The sequence below is a fragment of the Punica granatum genome, chromosome 8 (genome assembly GCF_007655135.1).
Source record: "Punica granatum isolate Tunisia-2019 chromosome 8, ASM765513v2, whole genome shotgun sequence".
Taxonomy (NCBI): Eukaryota; Viridiplantae; Streptophyta; class Magnoliopsida; order Myrtales; family Lythraceae; genus Punica; species Punica granatum.
The window spans coordinates 344,878-371,253 of NC_045134.1; the positions used below are offsets into that span (position 1 = coordinate 344,878).

At 37.1% G+C, this 26,376-nt stretch overlaps 4 protein-coding genes across 5 annotated transcripts; 2 read left to right on the plus strand and 2 right to left on the minus strand.

Annotated features, from left to right (window-relative positions):
• Positions 1–1,543: 1,543 nt before the first annotated feature.
• Positions 1,544–10,146, minus strand: LOC116216050. Its single transcript, XM_031551969.1, has 3 exons — positions 9,288–10,146; positions 2,434–3,016; positions 1,544–2,145 (listed from the first exon to the last, which is right to left on the minus strand). The coding sequence occupies exons 1-3, from the start codon at positions 9,861–9,863 to the stop codon at positions 1,826–1,828; spliced, it is 1,479 nt and encodes a 492-aa protein (XP_031407829.1). The 5' UTR covers positions 9,864–10,146; the 3' UTR covers positions 1,544–1,825.
• A 1,827-nt stretch (positions 10,147–11,973) lies between these two features.
• On the minus strand, positions 11,974–13,857 carry LOC116189441 (thioredoxin X, chloroplastic). Its single transcript, XM_031519098.1, has 2 exons — positions 13,356–13,857; positions 11,974–12,650 (listed from the first exon to the last, which is right to left on the minus strand). Exons 1-2 carry the CDS (start codon positions 13,710–13,712, stop codon positions 12,444–12,446), a joined length of 564 nt encoding a protein of 187 aa, XP_031374958.1. The 5' UTR covers positions 13,713–13,857; the 3' UTR covers positions 11,974–12,443.
• A 3,131-nt stretch (positions 13,858–16,988) lies between these two features.
• Positions 16,989–18,278, plus strand: LOC116189289 (E3 ubiquitin-protein ligase RING1). Its single transcript, XM_031518887.1, has one exon. The coding sequence runs from the start codon at positions 17,107–17,109 to the stop codon at positions 18,070–18,072; it is 966 nt and encodes a 321-aa protein (XP_031374747.1). The 5' UTR covers positions 16,989–17,106; the 3' UTR covers positions 18,073–18,278.
• A 4,590-nt stretch (positions 18,279–22,868) lies between these two features.
• LOC116187991 (E2F-associated phosphoprotein) lies at positions 22,869–25,605 on the plus strand. 2 transcript variants are annotated; one of them, XM_031517070.1, is made up of 4 exons: positions 22,875–23,217; positions 23,867–24,032; positions 24,941–25,230; positions 25,343–25,605. In XM_031517070.1, the coding sequence occupies exons 1-3, from the start codon at positions 23,112–23,114 to the stop codon at positions 25,206–25,208; spliced, it is 540 nt and encodes a 179-aa protein (XP_031372930.1). In that variant the 5' UTR covers positions 22,875–23,111; the 3' UTR covers positions 25,209–25,230; positions 25,343–25,605. The 2 variants fall into 2 exon arrangements, with proteins under 2 accessions (XP_031372931.1, XP_031372930.1); XM_031517071.1 differs by lacking the exon at positions 25,343–25,605 and having other exon boundaries at positions 22,869–23,217; positions 23,760–24,032; positions 24,941–25,329.
• Positions 25,606–26,376: the final 771 nt, after the last annotated feature.

Genomic DNA, 26,376 nt, shown 5'->3' on the forward strand with positions numbered 1-26,376 from the left:
ACGTAGAGCAGTACTAAACTATAGAGATCCAGCCAATCTATATATAATATATGATTGCTAGAGAGATTCCAGTGTTATGCCATATGTCTAAAAACTCCAAATGAGAGTTTCTCATCCACTGATTTTTCGTATGCCTAAAACCTTTCAAAACTCCCATGAGAGAAAAAAAATCAATATCATTATTATTATTATTGGTGGTGCCGTTTCGTTTAGTGAAATTCCACTTCATTTCATTTATTTCATTATTTCAACAATATAATTATTACTATTTTATAGTTTTTATCAATTTAATGATAAATTCTCTCATATACTTTTTCTTAATCATTATTACAATCAAATATTTAATAATAAATTCCCACATCAACATTAACATCCAGATATATACATACTTTTTTTTCTCATTTAATAATAAATTCTCACATTTATTTTTTCTAACTATTATTACAATTAATTTTAAATAATAATTTTTTCCATCTATTATTAACTATTTTTCCTATATAAGTGGAGTTAAATTGAGTAAAATCCTACTCCGAAGCCAAACAAAGCCATCATCATCGTCGTCGTCATCATCATCACAAGTCACTAATTTTCTTTACATTATAAACTTTAGATTATGAACTTTACATTTAGATCAACATTTATTTTCTTATGTTATGAACTTCATATTGTATCTACAATATACTATAATAAAAAACTTGCTTCTTAGAATATAATATTAAAACTAAAAAACTGAAAATTTTCAAAATTCTAAGTCTAAACTTCATTACTAAAAGTAATTCCAATGTAGGCAAATTATTTTTAAAAAGATTTAATTATTTCTTCTTCTTTTTTTCGGTGCAAAGGGGACTAATGCCCGGTACAGTGAAAAGAGATTAAGTTACACAAAGATGGAGTAAGGAGGCCCCAGATAGATCTCCTAGCATGAGTAAATGAATTCCTGGCGGCGGGACGGCATAAAGATGATAGCCCAAGGAATAGTGTAAACTCCACTGGGCCATCCAGTCTGCGCACATGTTGTCTTCCCTGTACGTGTGATTGACCTTTACTTGCCAGTCTCTCGAGAGAAACTCCCGAATTCCTCCAATGAGCAAGCGGTTGCATTACTGTCTGCCAGTTCACTAGGTGGATTTTTCGTTGATCGGATTAAATCTTACGTAAAATGGTTTTAATTTTAAGTTATAGTTTATTTAAAAAATAATTATAAAATAAGAATCTACAAGCACTTAACAAATATATATATATATATATATATATATGAAAACAAGTTGCAATCGTGAAATTTCTTGAAAATGACAAACTACAAATCTCGCGCAACCCAAGGCTAGGCCAGTTTGAATAGTAGCACGGCAAGCACACTGCAAATATCTACCACTCGAGTTTTACTTTTCCATCGTCTAGCTAACGAAAATTTAATTCAATAAGCATAAGAAAGTTCCGTTAGGCCAGCTATTGATAGATGCATTCAGAAATTGCATTATTAGATGATGTATGTATGCGCACTTATTTTCCTAAATATGTATGCCCGAGAAATTATAGTCTTGTGTGGATGAAAGGATGTAATCAGGTAATGGACCTCTCCCAGATGACACCTATGGTATTTATCATTTATATACTACTATTTGCAAGGAGCACATATATATTGATCCCGATGATCTCTTATTATTCCCTTATATATATATATATATAGATATATCCTAGCTAGCTATGCTGGCGGCAATACTTGATCGATATCCATGCGTTCAGCAGGCTGCTAAATGAGCTATTACTATTAGCTTTCAATCGAGTGCATGCAGAGGCGGCTAGCTGGCTGCTAGATATGTATAAATTAAACGAGCTTGCGAGTGCAGTGGCACCATCGGTCGTAGGAGACCTGAAGATTAGGCCAATCGGAGGCGGAAGTGGTGAAGTCATGGAACCAAGTGGTAAGGACGAGTTCTTGGTCGGGTTGGGGGAGGGAGGAGATGACTTGGTCCATGGCTCTCTCCACCTCCACCTTCTCCAGCCCCGTCAGTATTGGGTACGACAGCCCATTGCTCGCATGGCAGCACAGTGGCAGCCACAGCATCAGAATCCCTACCTTCACTTCCCTCGAGTACGCGGCCGCCGTCTGATGATGATCCCGCATCAACTCCCCGAACAACAGCGCTACAAATGTATAATACATAGGTACGATTATATTAATTAAACCCAGCTACCATGACATCACAATATATAGCAGTGTACTTAATAATTATTCAATATATATGACTTAAATAATTAATTGACGATGATGATAACATGCATGCATATGTAGATATATATGTATATATATATATATGGATATAGATACATATTTAATTATGATGAGGCCGGGGGAATGACGTGGAATTGACGATGACTATAGGATATATATAGATTTGCATGACATTGACATGTGTGTACGTGCGTAAGTACCTGAGATTTTGATGATGAAGCCTTGTACCCTCGGACTTGCCTCAAGCGAGGCAGAAGCCAGGGCGGACGAGAAGCTCCATTGCTCCAGAGCTTCTTCCACCGCCCCGTAGTCCCTCATCCTGCCGGTTATCCACAGCAGCTCCTGCGCCAGCTTCTCTGCTGCCAGCTCCAGATGATCAGCTACCCCGTCGATATCATGTGAAGACGACTGTCGGCCACCTCCGTTCAGCTGCGTCAGCCCCCCACTGGCAGTACATGCGTTGCCCACGTAGCGGATCACTGCGCTGATCCCCTTGACGGAGGAGGCGATGTAATTGCCCATCGGGAGAGAACGCAAGATGCGTTCAGGCCACCCGCTGCTGGTCATCATGCCGTCGCGATCGGCTTGCTGCTGGGTGAGGTTGAGAGAGCAGTAGAGAAGGGTGGAGGTGCGAGCGAAGGCGGAGGCGAGAGCGGTGCGGTTGATGTGGAGGAGCTTAACGTGTCCGTTCCTGGAGTTATCGTCCAGGATGCGGTCAGCCATGGCCATGGCAAACTGGTACTTCCTGGATGTGGCGGGGATCTCGTTCAGGAGCGCCAGGATCTGCCCATATTCACATAGGGGCATGCGAGTGGGCAATAGATAATTAATTATTATTACCAATAAGATTAATTAATTAGTTAATTAATTAATTTACAATTTCAAAGAGATCGGATCCATATACTTAATTCGATCAAATAAAAGATATGAGATTCTTTTCTTTTCTTTTTCATTCTCTTTTTCGGAAAGAGAAAGACATGAGTCATGATATTAAGAAATATCTTTGGAAAGAAGCAAATGAAGGTAAAATTAGCCAATGAGATGAGCGTATATATAAATATACCCCATGCAGTAGTACACGACAAATCGCCTAAAATTGATAAATAGACGCATCTGTAATACACACATATATAAGCAATTTACGAAAACAATTCAAAGCAATTAATTCATTTATTAATTATTCAAGTAAATTATGTAAACAAATAGATAAGTTCCTTGAAGTATTACGTAACTTTTTTTTTTATCAATGAAGGATTGAGTAACTTATTATTTAAAATAATATTTGTAATTTACGGGTACGTGATACATACATGCTCATTTCAACATCATAGACACTAAAGCAAAATTCATGCACTACATAATTCAAATTTTTTTTTGGTTGAGTAAATATAATAATATTTTTTTTCGGTGGCATTTTGGTATTCGAAAATTTAATGAACTCGGACTGATATTTAACTTTATTTGATTGTATATGAAAACGATAATTTTCGTTTGATAATATGTTAACACGGTATAAAAGGAATTTTGTTTTTATACCTCAATAATAGTCATGAAATTTCAAACAGAGTACAACAGGACGATCAAAGATCTTCGAAGAGTACAAGGGATAGATAAAGCATGAAACAAAGGGAGTAAGTGTAAGAGAGTGGAAGAAAAATCAAAGCCAAGCAACCAAAAGGAAATGTTATATTAATACATTCTCACTTGAGATTTTAGATTTTAATTCTTATGATGGGATGAGATTCACACCCTTTATTAATTTTTTTTATTTGTGTATATTAGGTTTCTGGGCACATTGTAATAGAGAAAAAAAATAGTAGAAGAAGGGGGAAATTTATAGTGCAATCGGTCGGTTGCACCATATAACCAAAATAAAATATTCGATAGTAAATTATTTAATTTTTTAATAAATTACTAACAAAAAAATATAAAATACATGAATTTCTAAGGGACCGTTTGGATTTAGAGTTAAAGTTACTTTAATTTTGATTTTAATTTTGATTGTGGAAAAAGACAAATGAGATGTAATTATAAATTTAACTTGGGAAACGTGTGTTTTTATTGTGTAGTGTGTTGAGTTAAAGTTAAAGTTAAAATTTTTGAATTGAAAAATGTGTATTTTTGTTGTGTAGTGTGTTGAATTAAAGTTAAAGTTAAAGTTAAAATCAATTAACTCTGAATCCAAACGGGGCATAAGTAATTCATATAAATTTTTAGTTGTGTATAGATTTCAAAGAAATTTTTTCAAATTTTTTAATAAAATGACTAATTTTTTCTTGAATTTTAATAATTTATTTAATTGTATGGTGCAATTGTTGGCACCATGAGGGGGCGTTTGGTTTCAGAGTTAAAGTAATTTTGATTTTGATTTTGATTTTGATTGTGGAAAAGGACAAATGAGATTGTATTATAAATTTGACTTGGGAAACGTGTATTTTTATTGTGTAGTGGACAGAGTTAAAATCAAAATCATAATTCTAAAATTATTTTCACAAACCAAACAAGCCCTGAAATTCCGAGAAGAAGGTGTTCTGAACAGAAAATTCCAATTGAAAATATAAGGGGGAAAAAACAAACAGAAGAAGGAAGGGACTGAATGAACAGAAGGCTGGGGCGTGGCAAAAAGAGAAGAAGCGGCGTAACAAAAAGAAAATAGCAAATAAAAAACTTAAGGCAGGCCACTCCACTCCACTCTGCATGCACGCATGCATGTAAAGCATTTGTATTTTGTATTGTAATTTTGCATGAGATGAAATGTCCATGGGGCTGCCACGAATTAGGAGACTCAGACATTATCTCGGAGTACGTAAATCGACAATTAAATTTTTCTTAACTTATATGCTATCTATAGTATATATATATATACACACGTATTAAAAGAAGTTCCATGCCCTCCCAAAAACAAGAAAAACGTTAGATACCTTTTGCTTAGACTTTTGCTTGATAATTAAGATATTTCATATTAATATATTCCTTATAAAAAGTATATATATCTCTTTATTAACTATTAATTATTTTTATATCATTATATTATAAACTCATTTATCTCATTGAAAAAAAATTCCATACCATCAGCGTCAAAACATATTATGGAAGTATAAATTAATGCTTTGTTTGTTTTGTTAATATGATTTTAAAATTACACTTTAACTTAATTCTACTCACAATAAAATAAAATAACTCATACGAAGTCAAAGAGTGAATATCATTTATACCACTTTTTTTCCACAATAATACAAAATAACTTATACGAAATCAAAGGGTGAGTATCATTTATACCACTTTTTTTTCACAATAAAACAAAATAACTCATACAAAGTCAAATGATGGGTCTCATACATAACTATTTATACAACTCATTTTCAAAATTAAAATCTAATTTTAAAATGTTACTTACAAACCAAACACAACATATTATTTCTGGAGCAGAACAGAAGAAGAACAAACAGAAAGCGGGAATTGTGCACCAATTATTATTATTATTATTATTATTATTATATATATATATATATTATCCGCTCCTCTCGCTCGGTCATATATATTTGCCTAATTCTTTTTCTCGTTTCTTGGTTTTGCATAAGCACAACCACAACGGATATATTTGCGAACTTCCTCCGGGAATACTTGCCCTCAAAGAAACCGCAGCATATATATCTAGCTATATATATTGTAAAATTATATATATATATATATATATTTGTCTATATTATTTAATCATCCAATGATATCGTGCAAGTTGGTTATTGTTTCGCCTATCCCTTGGAAATCCGCGCAACCAGCTTTACCAATTAATATATAATGTAAAATAAAATAAGAAGATTATAAACCATCTACCAAAGATATTGGTGCAGCCGCAACGCATATTTTATGCATATATATATATGTATGATTTACATATATATATTGAATAACTAACAAAATGCAAAATTACATTAATGAATGTCTTTATGCAGAGACAAACTGACACATTATTATTATTATTATTATTATTATTACTATTTATTATTATATATGCAGAGACACACTGACCAGCGGCGAGTGGGGAATATTTCCCCACTCTCGGTTTTTATTTTTCTAATTTTTACATTTTTCTAATTTTCTATTTCTTTTTAGTGTTTTTATACCAGACTTTCTGTTAATCCATCGGTCGATTGACCCAATTGTTATAATAGGACTAGTTATCACGGAACCTTTTTTTCCAACTTCTATTTAGATTTATTGCAAAGTGTGTACAAGTTTTCCTTTTCTTTTACAATAATCATATATATATATATATATATGTATGTATATACAAATATTGTTAGTTACAGAAGCAAACTTTTAACATTCAGGTAAATATGACTTCAAGTTTTTTAAATCTTAGAAATCATTCCTGGTCCCAATGCGGCGAGTAGAGAATTTTTTCCCATTTCCATACTTTTTTAAAAAAAATCACACATTTTTTCTAATTTCTTTTCTTTTTTTCAGTGTTTTTATACTGATTTTATCAGGGAGCGAGTAACTTGATTAATCCATCAGGTCGACTGACCCAATTATTATAATAGGACCACTTATTACAAAACCTTCTTTCCAACTTCTATCTAGATTTATTGCAAATTATGTATAAGTTTTTCCCCTTTTTTTTACGATTAACATATATATACAAATATTTTTAGTGGTGGAAACAAACTCTTAACATAACATCACGTTTTTTAACTGTTTTATTTAATAAGTAGAAATGTCCTTACTTCAAGTTTAGTGCCGAGTAAAGAATTAACAATTATATGAAACCTAGTCCCGTTTTAGGACCAGGCGGTGAGTGGGGGAAATTGTCCAGTGCTTTTATACCCAGCCCTAAAAGGTTAGCGAGTAACTCGGTTAACCAGTCCGGTCGATTGACTGATCATTATGATAGGATCAGTTATTACAAAATTTTCTTTTGAACTTCTATCTAGCTAGTTAGACTTGTTATCAATTGTGTATAAGTTTTTTCCACTTTTTTTTTTTAACGATTTTCACATATATACAAATAATGTCAACTATGGAAGCAAATCTTTAACGCTCCCAAAGAAATAAAATGTCACATTTTTCAAATCTAATTCCATAGCACTCTTTTTTTAATAGGTAGAAATGCCCTAAATTCAAGTTTAGTGGCAACAAAAAATTCAACAAAATTAATGATTAAATAATGGTCATGACGTTAATATATTTGAAAAGTTTGTGAATTTGGATAAGTCTATATAGGAAAAAAAATTATAGATTGTAATTATAGATATAAATTTGAGCCTTTGTGTTGGAATACACAAAAAGATAGTGATCGTTTAAATATATACAGATATTTAAATTTCGTAAAAAAATTCAGTATATTCTAATTTATTAAATCTTTGTAACTTAAAAAAAAAACATGCAACAAAGTGTAGATCATTGCACTAAAAATAATATCACCATAGTATAATCTCTTGGTCGTTTCTAATATGTGATTGTTTAAAATATTTGAATTTATATAATAAGAGCAATTAAAAATAATAAAAATTATTATTTTATAATGAAATGTTTATTATTCACGAACCGATGGATACTCAAAACACATTATTTTGACTTATCATCAGTAATAATAAACTGGTACCTATAAGAAATAACATTTTTTTAATATATTACACATATCTAAGAAATCATTCGATGTTGTTTTAATCCACGGCGAAGCGCAAATATAACACCTAGTATATATTACTTCACTAGCTAATATATTAAAGGCTTAATTACCCAGAAAAACACAACATTTACAATTTTTTCTAAATATAGCACGACTTTTTAGAAAATAATATAGAAAGGAACAACTTTTTTATTTTTTTCCTAAATATAACATGAACTTTTGAGAATAGTACAAAAAAACACGACCTTTGCACTTTTTTTTTTAAATATAGCACACATAGAAAGGAACGACATTCATGTTTAGTTGTGCATTTAGCACGATATCAATTATTCAGTCAGATTCTAACAGTAACGGCTAATGTAGAGCTAACTATGATACATGACACAACATGATTAGATCAGTAGACCCAACATATTTTATTTAATTAAAAAATAATTAACAAAATTAAAAATTTTAGAAGAAAAGAAAGGGGATTCAACTTAATAAGAGGAAAGGGGGAGGGGAAGACGGTGATGACTACGTCGATGGCTACCATCTCCCAATTGGGATCATCAGCCCCAGCAAGATTCCAATTATGTGGGTGTTAGACATATTCAAGGCACCCACCGCCAGAATCAAAAGAGCCCTAAAATTGAGAGCTTTTCATTTCCACGGTGGGAGCCCTGATTGCACCCACTACGATTTGCAATCCGCTCATTTCTTTTTTCAAAAAAGAAAATCTTCTTTTAAAATTTTTAAAATTTTTAGAATTATTTTTTAATTAAATAAAAATATGTATGACCCACTAGTCCAATCATGTTTTGTTACAATACGCCGTTAGCCGTTACTGCTATATTCAAGCCTTTCTTTTTTATTATGTCTTACTTTTTTATAAATAATTAATGTTGCACTAGAATCGCCTGAAGGTCGTGTCTCTTTATGCTATTTTTTAAAGATCGTGTTATATTTAGGAAAAAAAAGAGAGGCAAATTTCTTGCATTTCTATGGACTCTCAAAATGTTGTACTATATTTAGGAAAAAATATAAAGATTGTGCATTTCTGTGCTATTTTTTAAATGTCATTTTATATTTAGAAAAAAGTGTAAATGTCGTACTTTTCTGAGTGATTAACTCTATATTAAATATGAATTATCCCTCTTCCTTTCACCAACCATTTTTACGTACATCCACACTCGAAAGAAAAATCAAGCAAGAGATGAAACTTTCGGAAGTTTTACTCATCCATTGGCGGAATACTTAATTAAGGTTTACTCCAAGCTATATATGCCCTTTTTCATTCTTAATTTCTTTCTAGATTCACTGCACGTATATATGTATATATATAAACTGATTTTCAATATATATATATATATATATATATAATGAACAGATATTATCAGTATATATGTATATATGTGTATTTATATATATATACACACTTACGTGTGTGAGAGCTCTCCCAAGGGCATCAACCGATGGTTCATGCTCCTCTCCTTCATACAAAATCATGTCCAGCTGGGAATTCGCTGCAGTACACAGCGGCAATGACAGTGCCGATGAAGAACCTGGAGGAGATGGCCCTACCAGTGCTAATGAAGATGATGAATAATTACATAGCAGTGGTGGGACCGGCCGGAAGTCAAGCGATCCCCAGCAGCCGTCCCCCTGCAGTTGGTGATAACTGCTGGGCGAAACTGGGGGAGGAGAGGCCGGGCAGAGAGAAGGGAAGTAGTCCATGAGAACCCTGAGGAACCAAAGAGTGAACCAAGTCATGAGCATGAAGATGAACCTAAGGTGGTCAGCGGGCCTCCATTTGTCGTTGGCGGCTGGGTCGGTTTTGGAGGTGGAAGCGATGGAGACTAGGGTTCTGGCTGCAGTGTTCACGGTGGACATGAAGATGGAGTTGATGAAAGATGATGGAGATCTGCAGGTCGGCCTCCTACTCCAATAATTATTATTGTATCGGCCTGGTGATGATGAATGATGTTCTATTGCTGGTCCCGCTGCTGCTGATGCCATATTGTTGTCCTTCGACCAACTGAACCAACCTACCTACGGCAAGACCTTGTTGGGTTTTTATTTAGCTTATATCAGGTTGTCTAATAAATAAATAAATGGGAGCGATCGATCGAAGTTGTGCGGGAGAGATGGAAAGGCTCTTATCCAGTCTCACTCTCATGGGAGGAGTAATTCATAGAATAAGAAGAGGATATATGTATAGTATACCTAATGGAATACATATACATATATATATATATATATATATATAAAGTGATGATACACATATATGTATAAATGTATAACTCCTGAAAATGATGATACACTATAACTCCAGAAATTTCGAGGGCAGACAATAAAGTCGGCTTAAAACACATTAAAGATCTATTTGGCTTTTAAATATCAACGTACAAATTGAAAAAAAAATCAAGGAAAAATGTTACGTACTTGTAAGTTGTTCTGCTAGTCCTTTTAGCTGGCCATGCATATTTTGGACAGCTGTTACCTTTCTCCATTTTGGGGTACTCTTCGATAATTATATATATGCTAGAAATAATGTCATGTATTGCGGCGAATTAATTTCATGATAAAGTAATATAAAAAATTTATTAAATTATTTTAAGTATGAAATTATTTTAGCTTTCCAGAATATGTTATTTCTAATATAAACTCCAATAATATTCCTTCAAAAATTATCAAATATTGTGAACCATATTATGGTATTGGGAATTAGAAAACTTTGAGTGAATTAAAGTAATTCTTTAAAATAAATATACAGTTAAAGAAATATGAAAATGGAAAAACATCATTTTTGGTCCTCAATCTTTACTTACTTTTTTGGTTTCATCTTAAACCCATTTCTTCCTTTAATTATCTTCTAAACGCTACATAATTTGTTTGTTTTAGTCCTATTGTTAAATTTTCAGTCAAAAAATTATTTTACAAATCAAAATATTGTTAAAATATACTACTTAATTAAAAATAAATTTCAAAAATACAAAAAATAAGGAAATAGGGTAGGGGGTCCTGCCGGTGGATACCCCTCTCCCTCTTGTAGATTCTTATCCAAGACTCGTATCATTTGATGATACCATGTGAATCACTAGAAACATGTGAAGTATATGGCTAACCCAATAACGAAAGTTTTGTAAGGGGACTAGAACATGCTACCATGAGATAAAAAATGTTCTTTCTAAAGAGATTTGATTCGGAACTATTATATGTCCAAGGCCAATATTAAAATAATTTCATAGATTCTCCCTAGTTTTGTCCGTGTCAACAAACAATTCGAAATGTCTCGACTTTTTTAGAACAAGTCCAAGTCAAATAGCAATGATTCAAAATACTTCTTTTTATTTTTACACTATTTCAGAAACTCAAAGACTCAATCTCATGGATATGTAAAATATAGGATTTCCAATCCTAGCAGGAAAGGGAGAAAAACGGATACTCAATTTAAAGTGAATAAATAGAATTCCATACTTGATCTCACGGATATATATATATATATATATAATTTTGTGGAAAGCCCTATTCGATGAAAGTCGTATGTACGGCTTGGAGGGAGGTCTTTCTTTCATATCTTTCGAGATCCACCCTGCAATGGAGGTTTCTTATGGCCTCTGTGGCTACCGGGATCTCTCGATTCTGAGGGGAAGGGGGCCCTGCCAGCAGCCAACCCTCTCCCTCCAAGGTTGCCCATGACTTCTGTGGCCACCAATACATCCCGGATGAAGCTGTCGCTGCAGAGCCCAAGAATGCCGACAACAATGCTTGAGAAAAGCCAAGAACAGATAAGAGCTCAAGTACAAGCAGTTTGAGAAAGCTGTCCGCCAAGGACGAAGCTGTATTCTTGGAGCCCAAGAATACCAACAGCACAGCTTGAGAAAAGCCAGAGCAGAGCAGAGCGAGCTTACATATATACGAGTAGTTTTCTTCTCCCCGTCGGCTCCGGCCGGATGGGGGAACAGACAAACATGAGGTGATTCACATTTGCCCCATCCCATTCCATTTCATTCCATTCATGTCTGAACTTAAGTACTGTGAATTCAGTGAGCTTTTCAGCGTGCTGATAGTATTCTTCCTATCAAACCATCCAGTTAAGCCTTGCTAAAGTAAGAAGACAGATCAATTAGATAGCTCCACACTAAACATTTCATCAGATATTGTCTTGACAAGTCAACGGACGGCTTATCCACCTTTGAAACTCTGGCTGTCGAACAGCACTGTAAATATATGCTAATTAATGTTAGAAACTTTCCTCCACTCCGAGAACTTTCCATGGTGTTCTTAGACTCCAGGAAAGAGTTACACAGAATGATTTGATACATTTGAAGGAAATTTACTTACAATTAGGCGGCCAAACCTTCCACAATATGTGCTTCAACTGATCTTAAAACTTACCATTGCTACAAACAAGAAGACAAAACTCAGATCCAACCATGCAAAATATGAATACAGGGGGCTGGTAGTCTCAGTTTCAACAGTGAATTTCTTCTACAAGCAACAGCTGCAGGTCGCAAACGAAAAGAATTAGCAGCAGAACATTGCACATTCTCTGGACATCTGCTGAGGTATGGGGGTGTCTGCGTTCAGACGGGACTATGCAACCGTAATTGAATCCAATACGGCATCAAGATACTCCTTAAGCTTCACCTTTGTAACTGCACCTTCCCTTCTGCTTTCAGGAACCTCCTCCCCGTTTTTGAAAACAATCAAAGTAGGCAGTCCATAAACTTTGTACTCTTTTATTAATTTCGGGTTGGCATCATGGTCAATCTTCACCACTGTCAATCTTTCCTTGTATTCCTTCAAAAAATTAACATGACAGGGTACACTTTCCCCCTCAGAATCCTCACATCACATATAAAAGCAGCCAATTCCAGCTCCAATCATTGTTTAATTGAAGCTTGAACTGGATGGAATTGGTTTGGATGCGCACGAGAACAAGATTCAGAAGAAGCATGCAACACTTTTAAAGAAGAAATAACTGAACGGCCATAAGCAACAAGGAACTAACAAGCCACCAATACCATCAAAGTTCCACAAAAAATTCCTATTTGCTTTGCAGGAAGATCCAAAATATAAACTTGAAAAGACTCGAATTAATGCTACATTCATATCTCCTTCATACATATTATACATTAATTGTTTGTTATAAGCAGCTAATAGAACCGAACCGAGCATATATATGGGTTAGTTCTGCACTAATCAAAAGCTCACGAAAATCAGAATAATCGATTCCACCCAAGTCGAGTCAAACTCACAAAAATCACGGGAAATGAGCAGGATGGAGAGTAAGCGATATGCATAATTGCAACAATAATAATAATGAGGCAGTCGATTAATCCAATCCATTCATCTAATATGATATGAATGCAGAGTATCGTTTAGCAAATCACAAAGTAGGAAGCTCCAGTCCAGTCCGCATTTTCATATTCTCCGGCGCGATGAATTATTACTTGAAATTCTCCTCATTAGTCAGAAAACCATAGCAGAGAAGCGAAGTCAGACCTGAGCCACCCACTCAATAGCGGGAGAGATTAAGCGGCAAGGACCACACCAGTGGGCCACGAACTCCACCAGCACGGGGCGGTCGCTCTTCAACACCGTATCAGCGAACTGGCTCTCATCGATTTCGGTTATACCTCCAGCAACAGCGCCGCATTTCAGCGCCAACCTCCGCCGCACGGCAGACACTGGAGGTTTTCTCCCGGGCAGGGTCAAGGACGAAGTCGCCGTGAACGAGGACGACGTCTTCGGAGAAGGAGGTGTCAAGAAACCGGAGCTTGAGCTGGCAATTGTACGAACCCGAGGGAGTGACGGCGAAAACACTACCGTCGAACCGGACAGAAGCTTGCTGGCGTCCATGGCGATTGGCGAGGCTCGCCAGGCAAAGGAAGAATTGAAAGAGAGAGACAGAGGGAGGGAGGGAGGGAGTGATGGAAATCTTTCCAGCGTCCGTCCGACGATGGATGAATTGTGGCTCAAAACCAACCAACCAACGTCAAGGCTCAGGCTACAAGCTAACGCTTCTAGCATACTCTCTTCAATTAAACTGACTCGTCTTCTCTTTCTATTGTAATGACGGGGGCCCGGGCCCAATGGGCTGCCCGTCCATAATCAGCTCTTAGCAAATCTACTTATAATTATCTTTTTAATTGTGTTATTATCATGAAAATACAATCTATATCTATATAAATTATAAAATCCGGATCCATTTTTCATATCGCATTACGTAGAACAAAGCAATCCTTACATTGAGTGACTTTTCATATTCAGCGAATTAATGAAGGACATTTAGCTTAATATGGTTGTGATACGTTGCAATTCATTAAATATAATAAAATATATATTGTAATAAAAGGTTTACACAATTTAGTAGAAAAGGACTTTTAAATCATTTTTAATATTATTGTTAAATTATTATTTTTTATAATTGTAGAAGATTTGAACAATATTAAAAATTAAAATATATCGGTATCAGAATCCCCATGTTCGTCTAGTTTCTTTAAATACATAATCACCGACATTCGATTTTTTGTTCTCTTCTAAACAAAACATTTGAGAGTGTAGTAAATATTGGGGAAAATTATAAAGGTATGAGTTGTTTCACGATACCAACGCTAGAAAATTCTTAAATTGACGCAATTTTTGAAAAATTTTACAATGTCACCATATATAATTTTAAATACATACATATATATGTGTGTGTGCGCGCGCGCGCGCGCCAGACTGCTTATAATAGAGATGGATTCGAGCACTGTGTGAAGACTTATGCTGCATAGAAGAACCTATGCGCCTTTTGTAACTTCGTTGGTTAGAAAACATTTTAACAAGGGACTTGCAGGCTTGGCTACAGCACGCTTAAGAAGAGGAGTATATGTTAGCAGATTGATTGGTTCACTAGGCACTGCGCCTTTCATGGGGCATTCACTTTTTCGACTGCGTGCATTTTGGTATTGAACCACTGATCTTAATTGTGTTTCTGGAATCATTTTAATCCACCTCTGTATTGCTTAATTATTCTTTTCCTCTGGGACTTTGGCCTCGTGTTCCACCTAAAATATATGACCAAATTTCGCTAGCAATTTAAATACTTTAATTTTTTTTTTAAAAACAATTTTTAGAGATTTTTTTGCGTCATCATACTTTGCATTTATTATATATATGTACTAATAATATATAAAGAGAGCAATTGGTGTTTTCTTAGAGTCATTTTAGCTGTGATATTACCAAATTATCCTAAATAATATTAATTATATTGGAAGGAAGATAAATAATATATTAAATATACGGACAAAACTATAAATGTCATTATTTTTATTACCTGCCAAATTTACTCATCTCCTCTCATTGCGCCACTTGTCCCACTTTCGCTTTCGCTCCCCTTTCTATTCTGGTTTCTTTTCTATTTGGCTTTAGAAATTTTTTTCAACTTTACTCAATTCAGCTCCACTTATTTTCAATTTAATAACATAATTATTACTTTTTTTCTTCAATTTTTTAACAATTTAATTCAATTTTTAATACTAAATTCTCTTAACAATTCATTATTTTTTCTATAATTCAACAATACAAACATTATTTTTTCTCAACTATTTATTATTTTTCATATATTTTCTCACAATTTAACAACACAATCATTACAAAACAATTAAAATCAAAACTCAACTCAACTCAATCCTAATACCAAACACGTGATTTCTTACGCGTCTTTCACCCTTACATTCCTTACTGTTTTATTGTTCCGGTTTGTTCACTTCAATCCTTCCGTCCACTTCTTTTTCCCCTCCCCCTGGAAAACATCTTTTAAAGTCGCTGGCTATTCTAAAAGTCGTCGGTGACCTCAATGGGGGAGGAGTAACTGCCGACAAGGCTCTACTCACTCCCCTCCTCCTCTCCCTTCCATTTTTTTTTTCTAAATTTTGGTAGTTTTCAAAATATATTTAATAAAATTATAACGTTTGAAATATTTTTCAGATAGAAAAGTGATTTTTTCTCACCAAAAAAGTGGACAGTCGAATTGAATTGAAAAAAACGTTTTACGCTAAGGACAAAGTTGAGCGAAAAAAAGGGAAAAAGACAAAAATCTCCATTGTGGTTTGAAGTTGGGACAAATCGCACCATATTCTTTTGTTTGGGACAATTAGTCCCCCCGTAGTTTGTTACGTTAGACATACAAGGTTACGGAGTTAATTTTTTTTTCATTTTCAGTTCTCAATCTTTAGCCTTTTAATCATTTTGGTTCTAAATCCTTTTCTTTTATCATTCATATTCTCAACTTTTTATTTTGTTTCATTTTAGTCCTATAAAGAAAATCGAAAGGGAATGAGGGATCGAGGTGGCCAATTTGAAGTCGTAGGTTCCCACGAAGAACGCCGGTGACCTCGGTGGAGGGGTCAGCGTCGCCGATTGGTGGCCCCAACCTCGAATCGATCGAGGACTCCGAGACGGCCTCGATCCAGAATCGACCGGGGACCTTCGACTTAGAGTCCTTGGTTAATTCGGGATCGGGGCTGCCAATTGGCGACCCCGATCCCTCTACTAAGGTTGTCGGCGTCCTCCGCGGGTACTGATGACCTCGGTGGAGGGGTTGGGACTGTCGATTGGCGGCCTCAACTCCGAATTAATTGGGGACCTCTAACTCGGAGTCCTCGGTCAATTTGGAGTTGGGGCCCCCAATTGGCGACCCCGATCCCTCCACCGAGGTCGCTGACGTCCTCCATGGGTACCGGCGATTTTCTTTATTGGACTAAAATGAAAATTTGAGGATATGAATAATAAAAGAAAAAGATTTAGAACCAAAATAATTATAAGACTAAAGATTGAGACTTGAAAATGGAAAAAAAAAATTAATGCCGTAACTCCCAATGTCTAACAGAGCAAACCACATGAGGATTAATTGTCCCAAACAAAAGAATATGATGCGATTTGTCCCGATCCTAAACCACAATGGGATTTTTGTCTTTTTTCCCAAAAAAAAAAAAAAAGGGTTGAAAACGAAAAGAGATGTAAAGTTGCTGACCAGAATGCTGCGAAACAAAAATAGCATAATTGTTGTTAATAATTAAAATTATCAGGTTGAAAAAGAAAATGGGATGATACGACGGTGACTGTCCAATTCCACAACCACCCCCCCCCCCCCCCCCCCCACCGGTCTTTCTGCCTGGTCTGCCTTTCATTCCCTGCTCGAGTCTTCTAGCTGCTCCGTCTCTTCCCCCTCCGCCCGCGGAATCCACTTCCTTTCCGCAAGTCTGCGCAAATGTCGTTCGCTTTCGCCGGGAATTTGCCCGGAGGCTCCGTCTCGGACATAGGCAGCAGCCTCAAGCAATTCTACTGTCACCAATGCAGCCGCTCCATAACCCTCGTAATCTCGCCATCAACCGATCCTCTCTGCCCCCACTGCAACGAAGGCTTCCTGGAGGAATACGAGAACCCTAACCCTGCTCCTACTCCATTCCGTCCCCGGTTCCCGCCATCCGAGCCCTTCTTCGCCGATCCCTTCTCCTCTCTCCTCCCATTCTTCCTCTCCTCCTCCTCTCCCCCTTCAACCACCACGGTAGACCTTCAGAACCCGGCCGTCTTCTCCGCCTCCCATACCTCAGGCTCTGAGCCCCATCCCCAAAACAACCCCTTTGACCCGTTCGCCTTCCTGCAGAGCCACCTCCAGAATCTACGGTCCAGTGGAGCTCAAATCCAATTCGTCATCGAGAACCGCCCTTCTGATTCTCCTTTCCCCCTTCCTGCTAATCTCGGCGACTATTTCATGGGACCTGGGCTCGAGCAGCTAATTCAGCAGCTGGCCGAGAATGACCCAAACCGCTACGGGACCCCGCCGGCCTCGAAATCTGCCATGGAGGCCCTCCCTACCAGCAAAGTCACTGATGTGCAGCTTAATTCCGGGATGAACCAATGTGCCGTGTGTCAGGATGATTTCGAGAAGGACATGGAGGTGAAGCAAATGCCCTGTAAGCACATCTACCATTCGGATTGCCTCCTCCCGTGGCTTGAATTGCACAACTCGTGCCCCGTCTGTAGGCATGAGTTGCCCACAGATGATGCTGATTACGAGACCACCAGGAGGGCCCGGGCTCAGGGGAGTACTCTAGGCAGTTCGGACGGTGGGAGTAGTCGGGCCATGCGGAGGACTTTCAGCATTATGTTGCCGAATCCTTTCAGAGGAGGAGGAAGTGATGGCGGATCGAATTCGGGTTCGGCTGGTCAGTGAACCCTTGAAGATATTTCAGAGGAGATAAAGATTAGAACGTGAACACTTGCATATACTAGTTTAGTTTGCCATATATTTGCTGAAACACTACATAATTTTGGGTTTTACTTGCTGCTATTACTTGCGGTTTGTGCGACAATTTGTTCTTTCCCCTTTTTCATGGGCTTCTTCTAATAGTTCATGACTGTTGATAGTCTTTGTTATTCTCTTGTCTTACTGCTTGTTTGGTTCCTTCATTAACGTATCACCTGCTTATTTTGTTCGTGACTGCTGATAATTTCCTCGCGATTATTCTTCTTTTGAGTGAATAAGGAGAGTGGAACTTTAGAACTGTTTTCACAGGTAGAGGAGAGCTGCCGATGATGCTGTGATATAAAAGAGCAAATCATTGAGGTTGTCAGCACAGGGTTGCATCGATTCTGGATTCCTATACTAATCGGTCTGATGTAGCTTGACTTCTGGTTGGACCCTTCCTGAGCTGTTTTACGAAGTAGAAGGTTGTTAATGATGGGCATCTCAAGACTTAATGTCCGAGCTTGGGATTGCGGTATGTACATTCGCCACTTAATGATATAACTGGTTTACCCAAGAAGAAACGAGTGTTTCTACTTTCTAGTATTGTGAGAAGAGAACAGGTATTCCAATTTGCGAATTGGAGTCCATGCTGTCGAAAGTAAAGGGCTGAAAGGGTTGGTTAGTATCTGTGTCCAAGGTCATGGATTGAAATTGTGTTGAATGAGATGTGTTTAGCCAGGCCGGCATCTTGCAGCCTTTTACAATTTGTTGGTAGGATGCTTTTCTTACAATTTTACAATTCGAGAGTTGCGGCTTTGTTTGTTTTTTCGATTATAATCCAACTCTACCCAACTCAACTCTATTCTTTTCCAAATTAAATAATATAATAATTCTTGTTTTTTTTTTCTTCCATCTAATAATACTTTATCACTCATACTTTATAACCATTTTTTAAAATTAATTTTTTAATAATAAATTTACCATATACTTTTACATATATATATATATATATATATATTCTTATACATCAATATATTTATCAACACTTATAATCATTGCATAAAATCAAGTTGTGTTGGATCACTTATCCAACTCAAAAACCAAATGCAAGTTAAAGTACGTTATGTGGTCTTGTATCAATCTAGTAGAAGGTATCTGGGTTCCTCGGAAGTTTGTGCTCTTGTCAGGTACTTTAGACTTTCCAATCCTCAATTTGTGAAGGTAGCCTTGGAGGTCTTTTTTGTTTTGTTGGGGAGGAAACCGAGATAACAAGGCATAACCTTCTACTGTAGTCTATGGAATGGAGGATCGAACTGAAATCGGGAATGAAAGATAGAGTCTAAACTTGGCTACTTGTGGACATTGCAATATAGAGCTTATTGTTGATACATCTTCGAGCATGATGCCGGGGTCTCTTGAGATAGATTAAGCTGCATGTTTTTGATACATGGAAGTCCTATAGATGCTTGCGTGTAGCTGAAGGATTGAATTGAGTTGGGCACTTGTATAGTGTCATGATTGAAGCACTGTTCATTGTTTGTAAACACGGTAATGCAACTGTTATGTGCTATTAGATTGACATTTGAGATAGGTACTCATAATGTGGTGCTGGTTATTGTGTCTTAAGATTGATTGCTTTGAATTAGCTGTGTTAGGTGAATGTAAAGGTAGCTTGGTAGGAAGATTACTGATTCAAATAATCCTTTGATTAAGATCTTTGGAAGAGTCTTAATAAAGTTCAAGGCAGACAACTTATTTTGTTTAATGCTCATTTCTTAATGCATGTGTAGTGTGGGGGTTGTTTTAGAATATGCCGGATGTTGTTGAGTTTGGAGATTGATGTTTGACAACGGGTGACGCACCCAGGAGTTAGTTTGTGTTGATTGGCATCGAGAATGGGGTACGAGTTGGTATTATACATTGGATTGATGTTGCTGGTGATTAATATCTTTTCTTGACTGGGGATGCGGTCCTTTGAAAATGTGACTCGCGGTTTTGGGTATTATTTGAAAATCCATGATGGTGTTTCTGCTTGCTATTGGGGTGGAGTGGCTGCCTCCATTGTATTACTGTTGGAGACGACGAAGTAAAGGCATTGAGAGAGAATGATCAACTAAGCATTCGAAAGAGTGGTGTTACTGTTTCGCCCCCGTCTCTATGAATTTTGATGAAGGGGTTGTATTAATCTATTCTACTACTTTTTTTATTATTTTTTTTATACTTAAAAGATGATATTATTTATATAAGAATGACTAAAGTACATATAGATCCGGATAACTCTCAAGGATACAAAGATCTACAAGATCGGATTTAATGTTGTATTGGCTTAAGTTGTAGGCTCGAGAGTTATTATTACGTGGAATCCGAAAACATTTTCACTTCATAAAGCGGCTAAAGAGATTAATAATATCTGAAACAGTGCCTGTAATTTCCCAAGGTGATGATAAGGTTTGTGTATAGCAGCTACCAACAAAAGGGCATCACTTCGAATCCATGCACGATCCCAACCTCGATCAAGAGCTATCTAGAGGGCAATCAGCACGGCCTCAGCTTCCGCTTGAAGTGGAGTTAAAGTGTGGGCTGGTGCAAACCAAGAGAGGGCTGGAGTCTTGTTTTGTTTGCGCATAAAACCTATGATGCAGGCTTTGTCTTGGAACCATGCTGCATCAGAGAAGATCTCAATCCAATCCCGACTAGAGCTGCCTGCAGCTTCATCTCAATTTGAAGATGAGTCTCTGTTCTCTGCGAATGGGTGGGAGATAGACCGATCACAGCATACTGTCTCAGGATTGTGCTCATTGAAGGCTATCTTGATCTTTTGAATTGCCTCCCATAGATCAGCTTTTTTTCCTGCCATCAAAATTTCATTTCTCAAGTTCCATAAATGATATAGTATGAGAGCACCATAGAGAGAAAGTGACAGTTCATCGGGCAATAACGGACTAGAAGTGCAGGGAGATCAATTTAAAAGTTAATTTAATGATATCTGTTAAGGAAGAGTTAGAAATGAAGCTTGTACATATATCCTATGGTGATTCCCTCTACGAAACAAAATAAAAAATGCAGTCATCGAAAAGATGGGCATAATTATCAGAATTGGTTCGACAAAGTGTACAAGGGGAGTCACTCTGTGAGAACCAAGAGAGGTATTCACTGAAACATCTTCACAAGTGGATTTTCAAATGGTCATGAATCTTTAGACCCCATAATTGTTTCCATTTGGCATTCTGATCAGCATTGAATCTTTGTTTTTGATCAAGCATGCAGAAAGATTTCACCGAGTGTTCTCCCGATGAGTAGGGTATCCAAAGAGTGGTATCTGTATGTTCCTCTTGGGGTAGATGGATTTTCAATATATTCCTAACTGTGTCGGGCTCAAAAAGATTAGTAAGAAGCTGCATATTTCACCTTTTGGTTTTGGTTCTCTCCCTCCCCATGTGACCCCCTCCCTCTCTCTTTATAAGGTCCGCCCCTTACTCTATTTCATACTGAAATAGCTGGTTAAAGAGCATGAGATCATGTACATTGACCTCCAGTTCCCTATGAATGCCATAATTAGGAATATGATTAGAATCAGGTTTTCCTTGGATCCACAGGTCGTACTAGATGGAGGTGGAGGAACCATTTCCAATAGAAAAATTTGTGCATGCTTTAATGGAGTCTTGGCACCAAAGGAGCCCTTTCCAAATACTAGAAAAGGAACTAGTAGAGCGATGGATTGGGAGAGAAAATTCCTGTATTTAGCTTTCAAAACCTGAGCTGCAAGGCTGTTGGATTTGGAGGTGAGAGCCCAAGCAGTTTTGGAAAATATTAAATTTTCATTGGGTTTATACGGGTTCAGATCCATTTCCACTTAAAAGCTCATGCTCATAAGTGGTGGTACCCAAGTTATATATTAACCCATGAATTTTCATTTTATTTTTCAGTATGGGATTCATCCTACGGAAATTTAATATGGTATCAGAGCCCAGGTTACATGTACGCCCGCCAACGAGCGTGTGCGCACCTACACCACGCCAAACCCAATATATTCGAGTGCAGCCAATAGTGCGCGTCGTATTAGTCCCGTCGCTCGAGCACTGAAGATGAGCTCGGCTCGAGATAAGTTGTTGAGGGTGTGTGTTTAAAAGCACGCGACAACATGTAGGCAGAATAGACTACACGTTGTATGTGAGGACGAGTGTTGAGCATGTTAATCTCACATTAGAAAAATGAATGAATATCTATGAGTTTATATGAGATTTGTGTATCACTTCTTATCAGCTTGAACTTTTAAGTGGATATGGGTTCAAATCCGTATGAATCCAATGCAAATTTAATAGAAAGCATGGCTCGGTTGGAATCCTCCACTTTCCGGAAGCCAAGTTCCCCAAAAGCTTCAGGTTGACATGATGATTCCCAGCTTCCGGGAGAAGAAATAACTTCCAAAAGGAGGGATTCGATATTAAACCGAAAGTAAGTGGAATAAGATGCTCGTTTGTTTACTGAGGAAAAGAGGAATGTAATCAAATCAATTCATTCTACGAATGGAGATCTCGAGCTAAAATTATTATGTAATAAAAAGATAAAAGATTATATTAATAATCTGTATACGCATGCCATCGGATGGGCTGTTGCAGTTGCAGTTGCAGCGAGCGAATTGGTGGGCTGGGCCGAGCTCGGATATGAACATCAATCTGCAATCCAACTTATTTCCTTCCTGTCTCCGTCTCTGTCTCTGTCTCTGTCTCTGTGCGCGTCTTCGCGATCGGTCCAACTCAACAACTCTCTGCTTTGGCCCAAAAGAGGGAAGGGAAAACCCCCCGACCCCCCAAAGAAGAAAAAAACTCTCTGCTCTTTTCCTCCTCCAATGTACGTCATTGTGCCTTCCCTCCTCCGACCTCACCTCTTCCTTCGGCCGGAGCCTGGAAGAACAATCTCGACTCGACTGCGCTGAGGCGCTGCAGCATCAGCGCCTGTTCGGTTGTCCATTTTCACTTCACCTCAAAGATAAGATAAGATACCAATCCATCTATCTGTCTATCATGGAAGAGCATAGAACAACAGCAGAGGCAGAGAAGGCAATTATTATTATGGAAGAAGATGGCAAACCAGAACCAAAAGAGTCTCCCAGCAATTCGCTGCAAACCAGTTGAGTAGAGTAGTATTCCTATTTCTATTTCGAATCGATTACATACACTTCCCTACTAACCTCTCCGTTCCGTTCCCCTCCTTTATGTATGCGATGTGTGTGTGCGTGCTGTTGCTCTCGATTGGACTCTCAAGTTCGTACCCGTATTCCTCACCCAAACCTAGCTGATGAGTCTCTGCAAATTTTTTATAAGAGTATTCCAGTAGTTATTCAATCACGCAAAAAGAGCTGTTGTTTCTCATTCCAACGTAACTCTGTCAATTATTTAATTTATACGATGCCAATGTTGTGCATACATAGTTTGGTATTTTCTTCTGATGATGTTCTCATCTCTGCTCATTTCCGTGTCTGTCAATTCATGCTTTCTGTCTACTCACTAACTCCACTGTATGTTGTTACTTAGTGCCCACTGCTAGGTAGGTGGTTTCATTTCATGCTTCTCTTTTATCTTTAGATACAATATATTATTTGTATGTATGCCCAATGGACGATTAATGGATGATTAAAATCATTCCCTTCACTATCGAATATCATGCTGCAGTGCTGCTGTGCCTACGTGATCTGTCATGTTATGCTTCTACCCGATCCCTGATCCTGATCCTGATCCCGAGCCTGAGCCTTTCATTATTTATCCGTCCTGCATTTCAGTTTCTGATGACGATGAAATCGACTATTCCATCAAACCCGAATTTTATGATCCCAACCTCGACGATAAAGATGAATCATGGGTTGAGAAGAAAAGGCATGGCCATGCTACTGATGCTGTTCTCAGCTGCCCCGCTTGTTTCACCACCCTTTGCCTGGAGTGTCAAAGGTTTGGGATCCCAACTCTCTCTCTCTCTCTCTCTCTCTCTCTCCTTTCCATTTTATGTCAAAAATATATTCTTTAAAAAAAGAGGAGGAGGAGGAGGAGGAGGAGGAGGAGGAGGAGGAGTTAATCAAATGAATATGTCAACAAATTGTTTTACTAGCAAGCATTTCATTTTCAGGAGGATAAGTAGATTATCCAAACTAGTTGGAAACACAAAGGAGTCAATTGTTCTTTCATCTCATCTGTTGTTTCGGTGAGGGAGAGCTGCCAATGCTGGCTGACGCACTGCAAAATTCATGAGTTGCAAATAAGTATTACGTCCGCTCCTTATTAGTAATATTGGTCAGATTATTGAGATCGATTGATATCAAACTGCTGTGTGGCTCCATTCTCCGTGTCAGGCTTGTTATTGTATTGAGCTAGCCTAGCTATACGTTTGCCCTGACCCGTGTGGTGGGAACAAATTCCTTTCAAGTTATTCTCTTTTCATAGCATTTGGCATTGTTTTGTATGTTAATCTTTTGATTTGCCCATCGAGTAAAGGATGTTCCATGCCATTTATAGTCATGTAATCCAAGGTCTCTACCCAGTGTAGTTCGATCAGCTCAAAAAGCTTTGATAAGTTCAGTGCTTTATGCTAAGAAAAAGGTGATGGAGCTTCAGCTACTACACGAGCCATGCCAAAATTTGAACCTTTTGTTCTGACTTTTAGAAGAGCTACGTGCCTTGGTGTTCCTCATCATATGCATTTGGGTTTGCACAGTCTCTTTAGTATGTAGCTGCAGTGCACACACTGTGTGGGTCTCTCTTCTTCAATCCCTCTCAGCTGCTAACCCCTTACATGCTAGTTTCTTATCTTCCAATTTTTTCTTGCAAGAGAATGCTACTGACTATGCTTGTTGGGTTGGTAGGCATGAAAAGTACGTGACCCAGTATAGAGCAATCTTTGTTGTGAACTGCAAAGTCGAGACTGAACGTGTGGTATATGAGCGAAACAGAGCAAGACCTGGAAGAGCTAAAAGAGGGAGACAAACTGCGGAAGTTGATGCTGAAGTTGGTGGTGCCATCAGCAACGAATCATTCAAGCATGTCTGCTGCTCAGTTTGCTGTACTGAGGTCGGCGTCATTGATGAAGAGGAGGTTTATCACTTTTACAATGTTCTTCCGAGTGAGGCATGAGTTTGGCTTTTCCTTCATTAGTATATATATATATCTTTGACTATTCCGGGATTGCGTTCTGGAGCTGCCTTGAGAATGCAGGCGAGAGGTCGGGGCAGAGGCAGTAGCCTTCGTATATATATATATATATATATATATATATATATCTTTGACTATTCCGGGATTGCGTTCTGGAGCTGCCTTGAGAATGCAGGCGAGAGGTCGGGGCAGAGGCAGTAGCCTTCGATTTATGTACAATTGCTTGGCATTGACGTGTGTTGTCCAAATACCGTGATGGCTATCTTACTTTAATGTCTTTCCTCAATACGTATGTACTCAGGGTTGAAAATGAGGATATGTGATTCTTTTCTGTAATCTATATCTATATCTATACTATATATAAAAATAATATTTACTATGAGTTTGTCCAATTTTTCTTTCCATTTTACCCTCAATTTTATAATGATATTACAATTATATTCCTTTTATAACTAACTTTTATAATTTTTCATACATTTTGGTTAGTCTCCTTTCACTCAAACAGTATAAGTGAAAACTATTCAAGAGACACTTACAGTGCGTTTGGTTTCAGAGTTAAAATAACTTTAATTTTGATTGTGGAAAATGACAAATGAGATGTGATTATAAATTTGACTTGAGAAACGTGTGTTTTTATTGTGTAATGTGTTGAGTTAAAGTTAAAGTTAATATTTTTGTGATTTTAACTGGGAAAACAAACGGATATTTATAGGCTAATAAACACATCATTTCGAATAAAACTGTTGAAGTTTCAAATATGATTCTATCGAAATTACAATTTTACTCGTGTATATAACTAACATAATAAATTCTAACTCTCTAAATCGTCGTGCTTTTTGTCAATAGTTATGCTTTTTGGCTATTGACTGATTTCTCTTCACTCAAAAGATGCAAGTAAAAGTAATTTCTTAAGATGTATTTGTACTGTTCATCATGATGAAATAAAATTGACGTGCCACTTTTTATTTAATTTAAAAATATGTTTTTAGCATAAACAAAAAACTTATGTAAAGAAATAAGAGATTTAAGTGCAACCAAAAAAAAAAAAGGAGAGGAGAGGAGAAGATTCATTTCACGAGCACAAAGCAAATTAATAATGTAACGAGCCTTATTGGGCTCGATGAGATTTCAGAAAACTAAAGGGTCCATA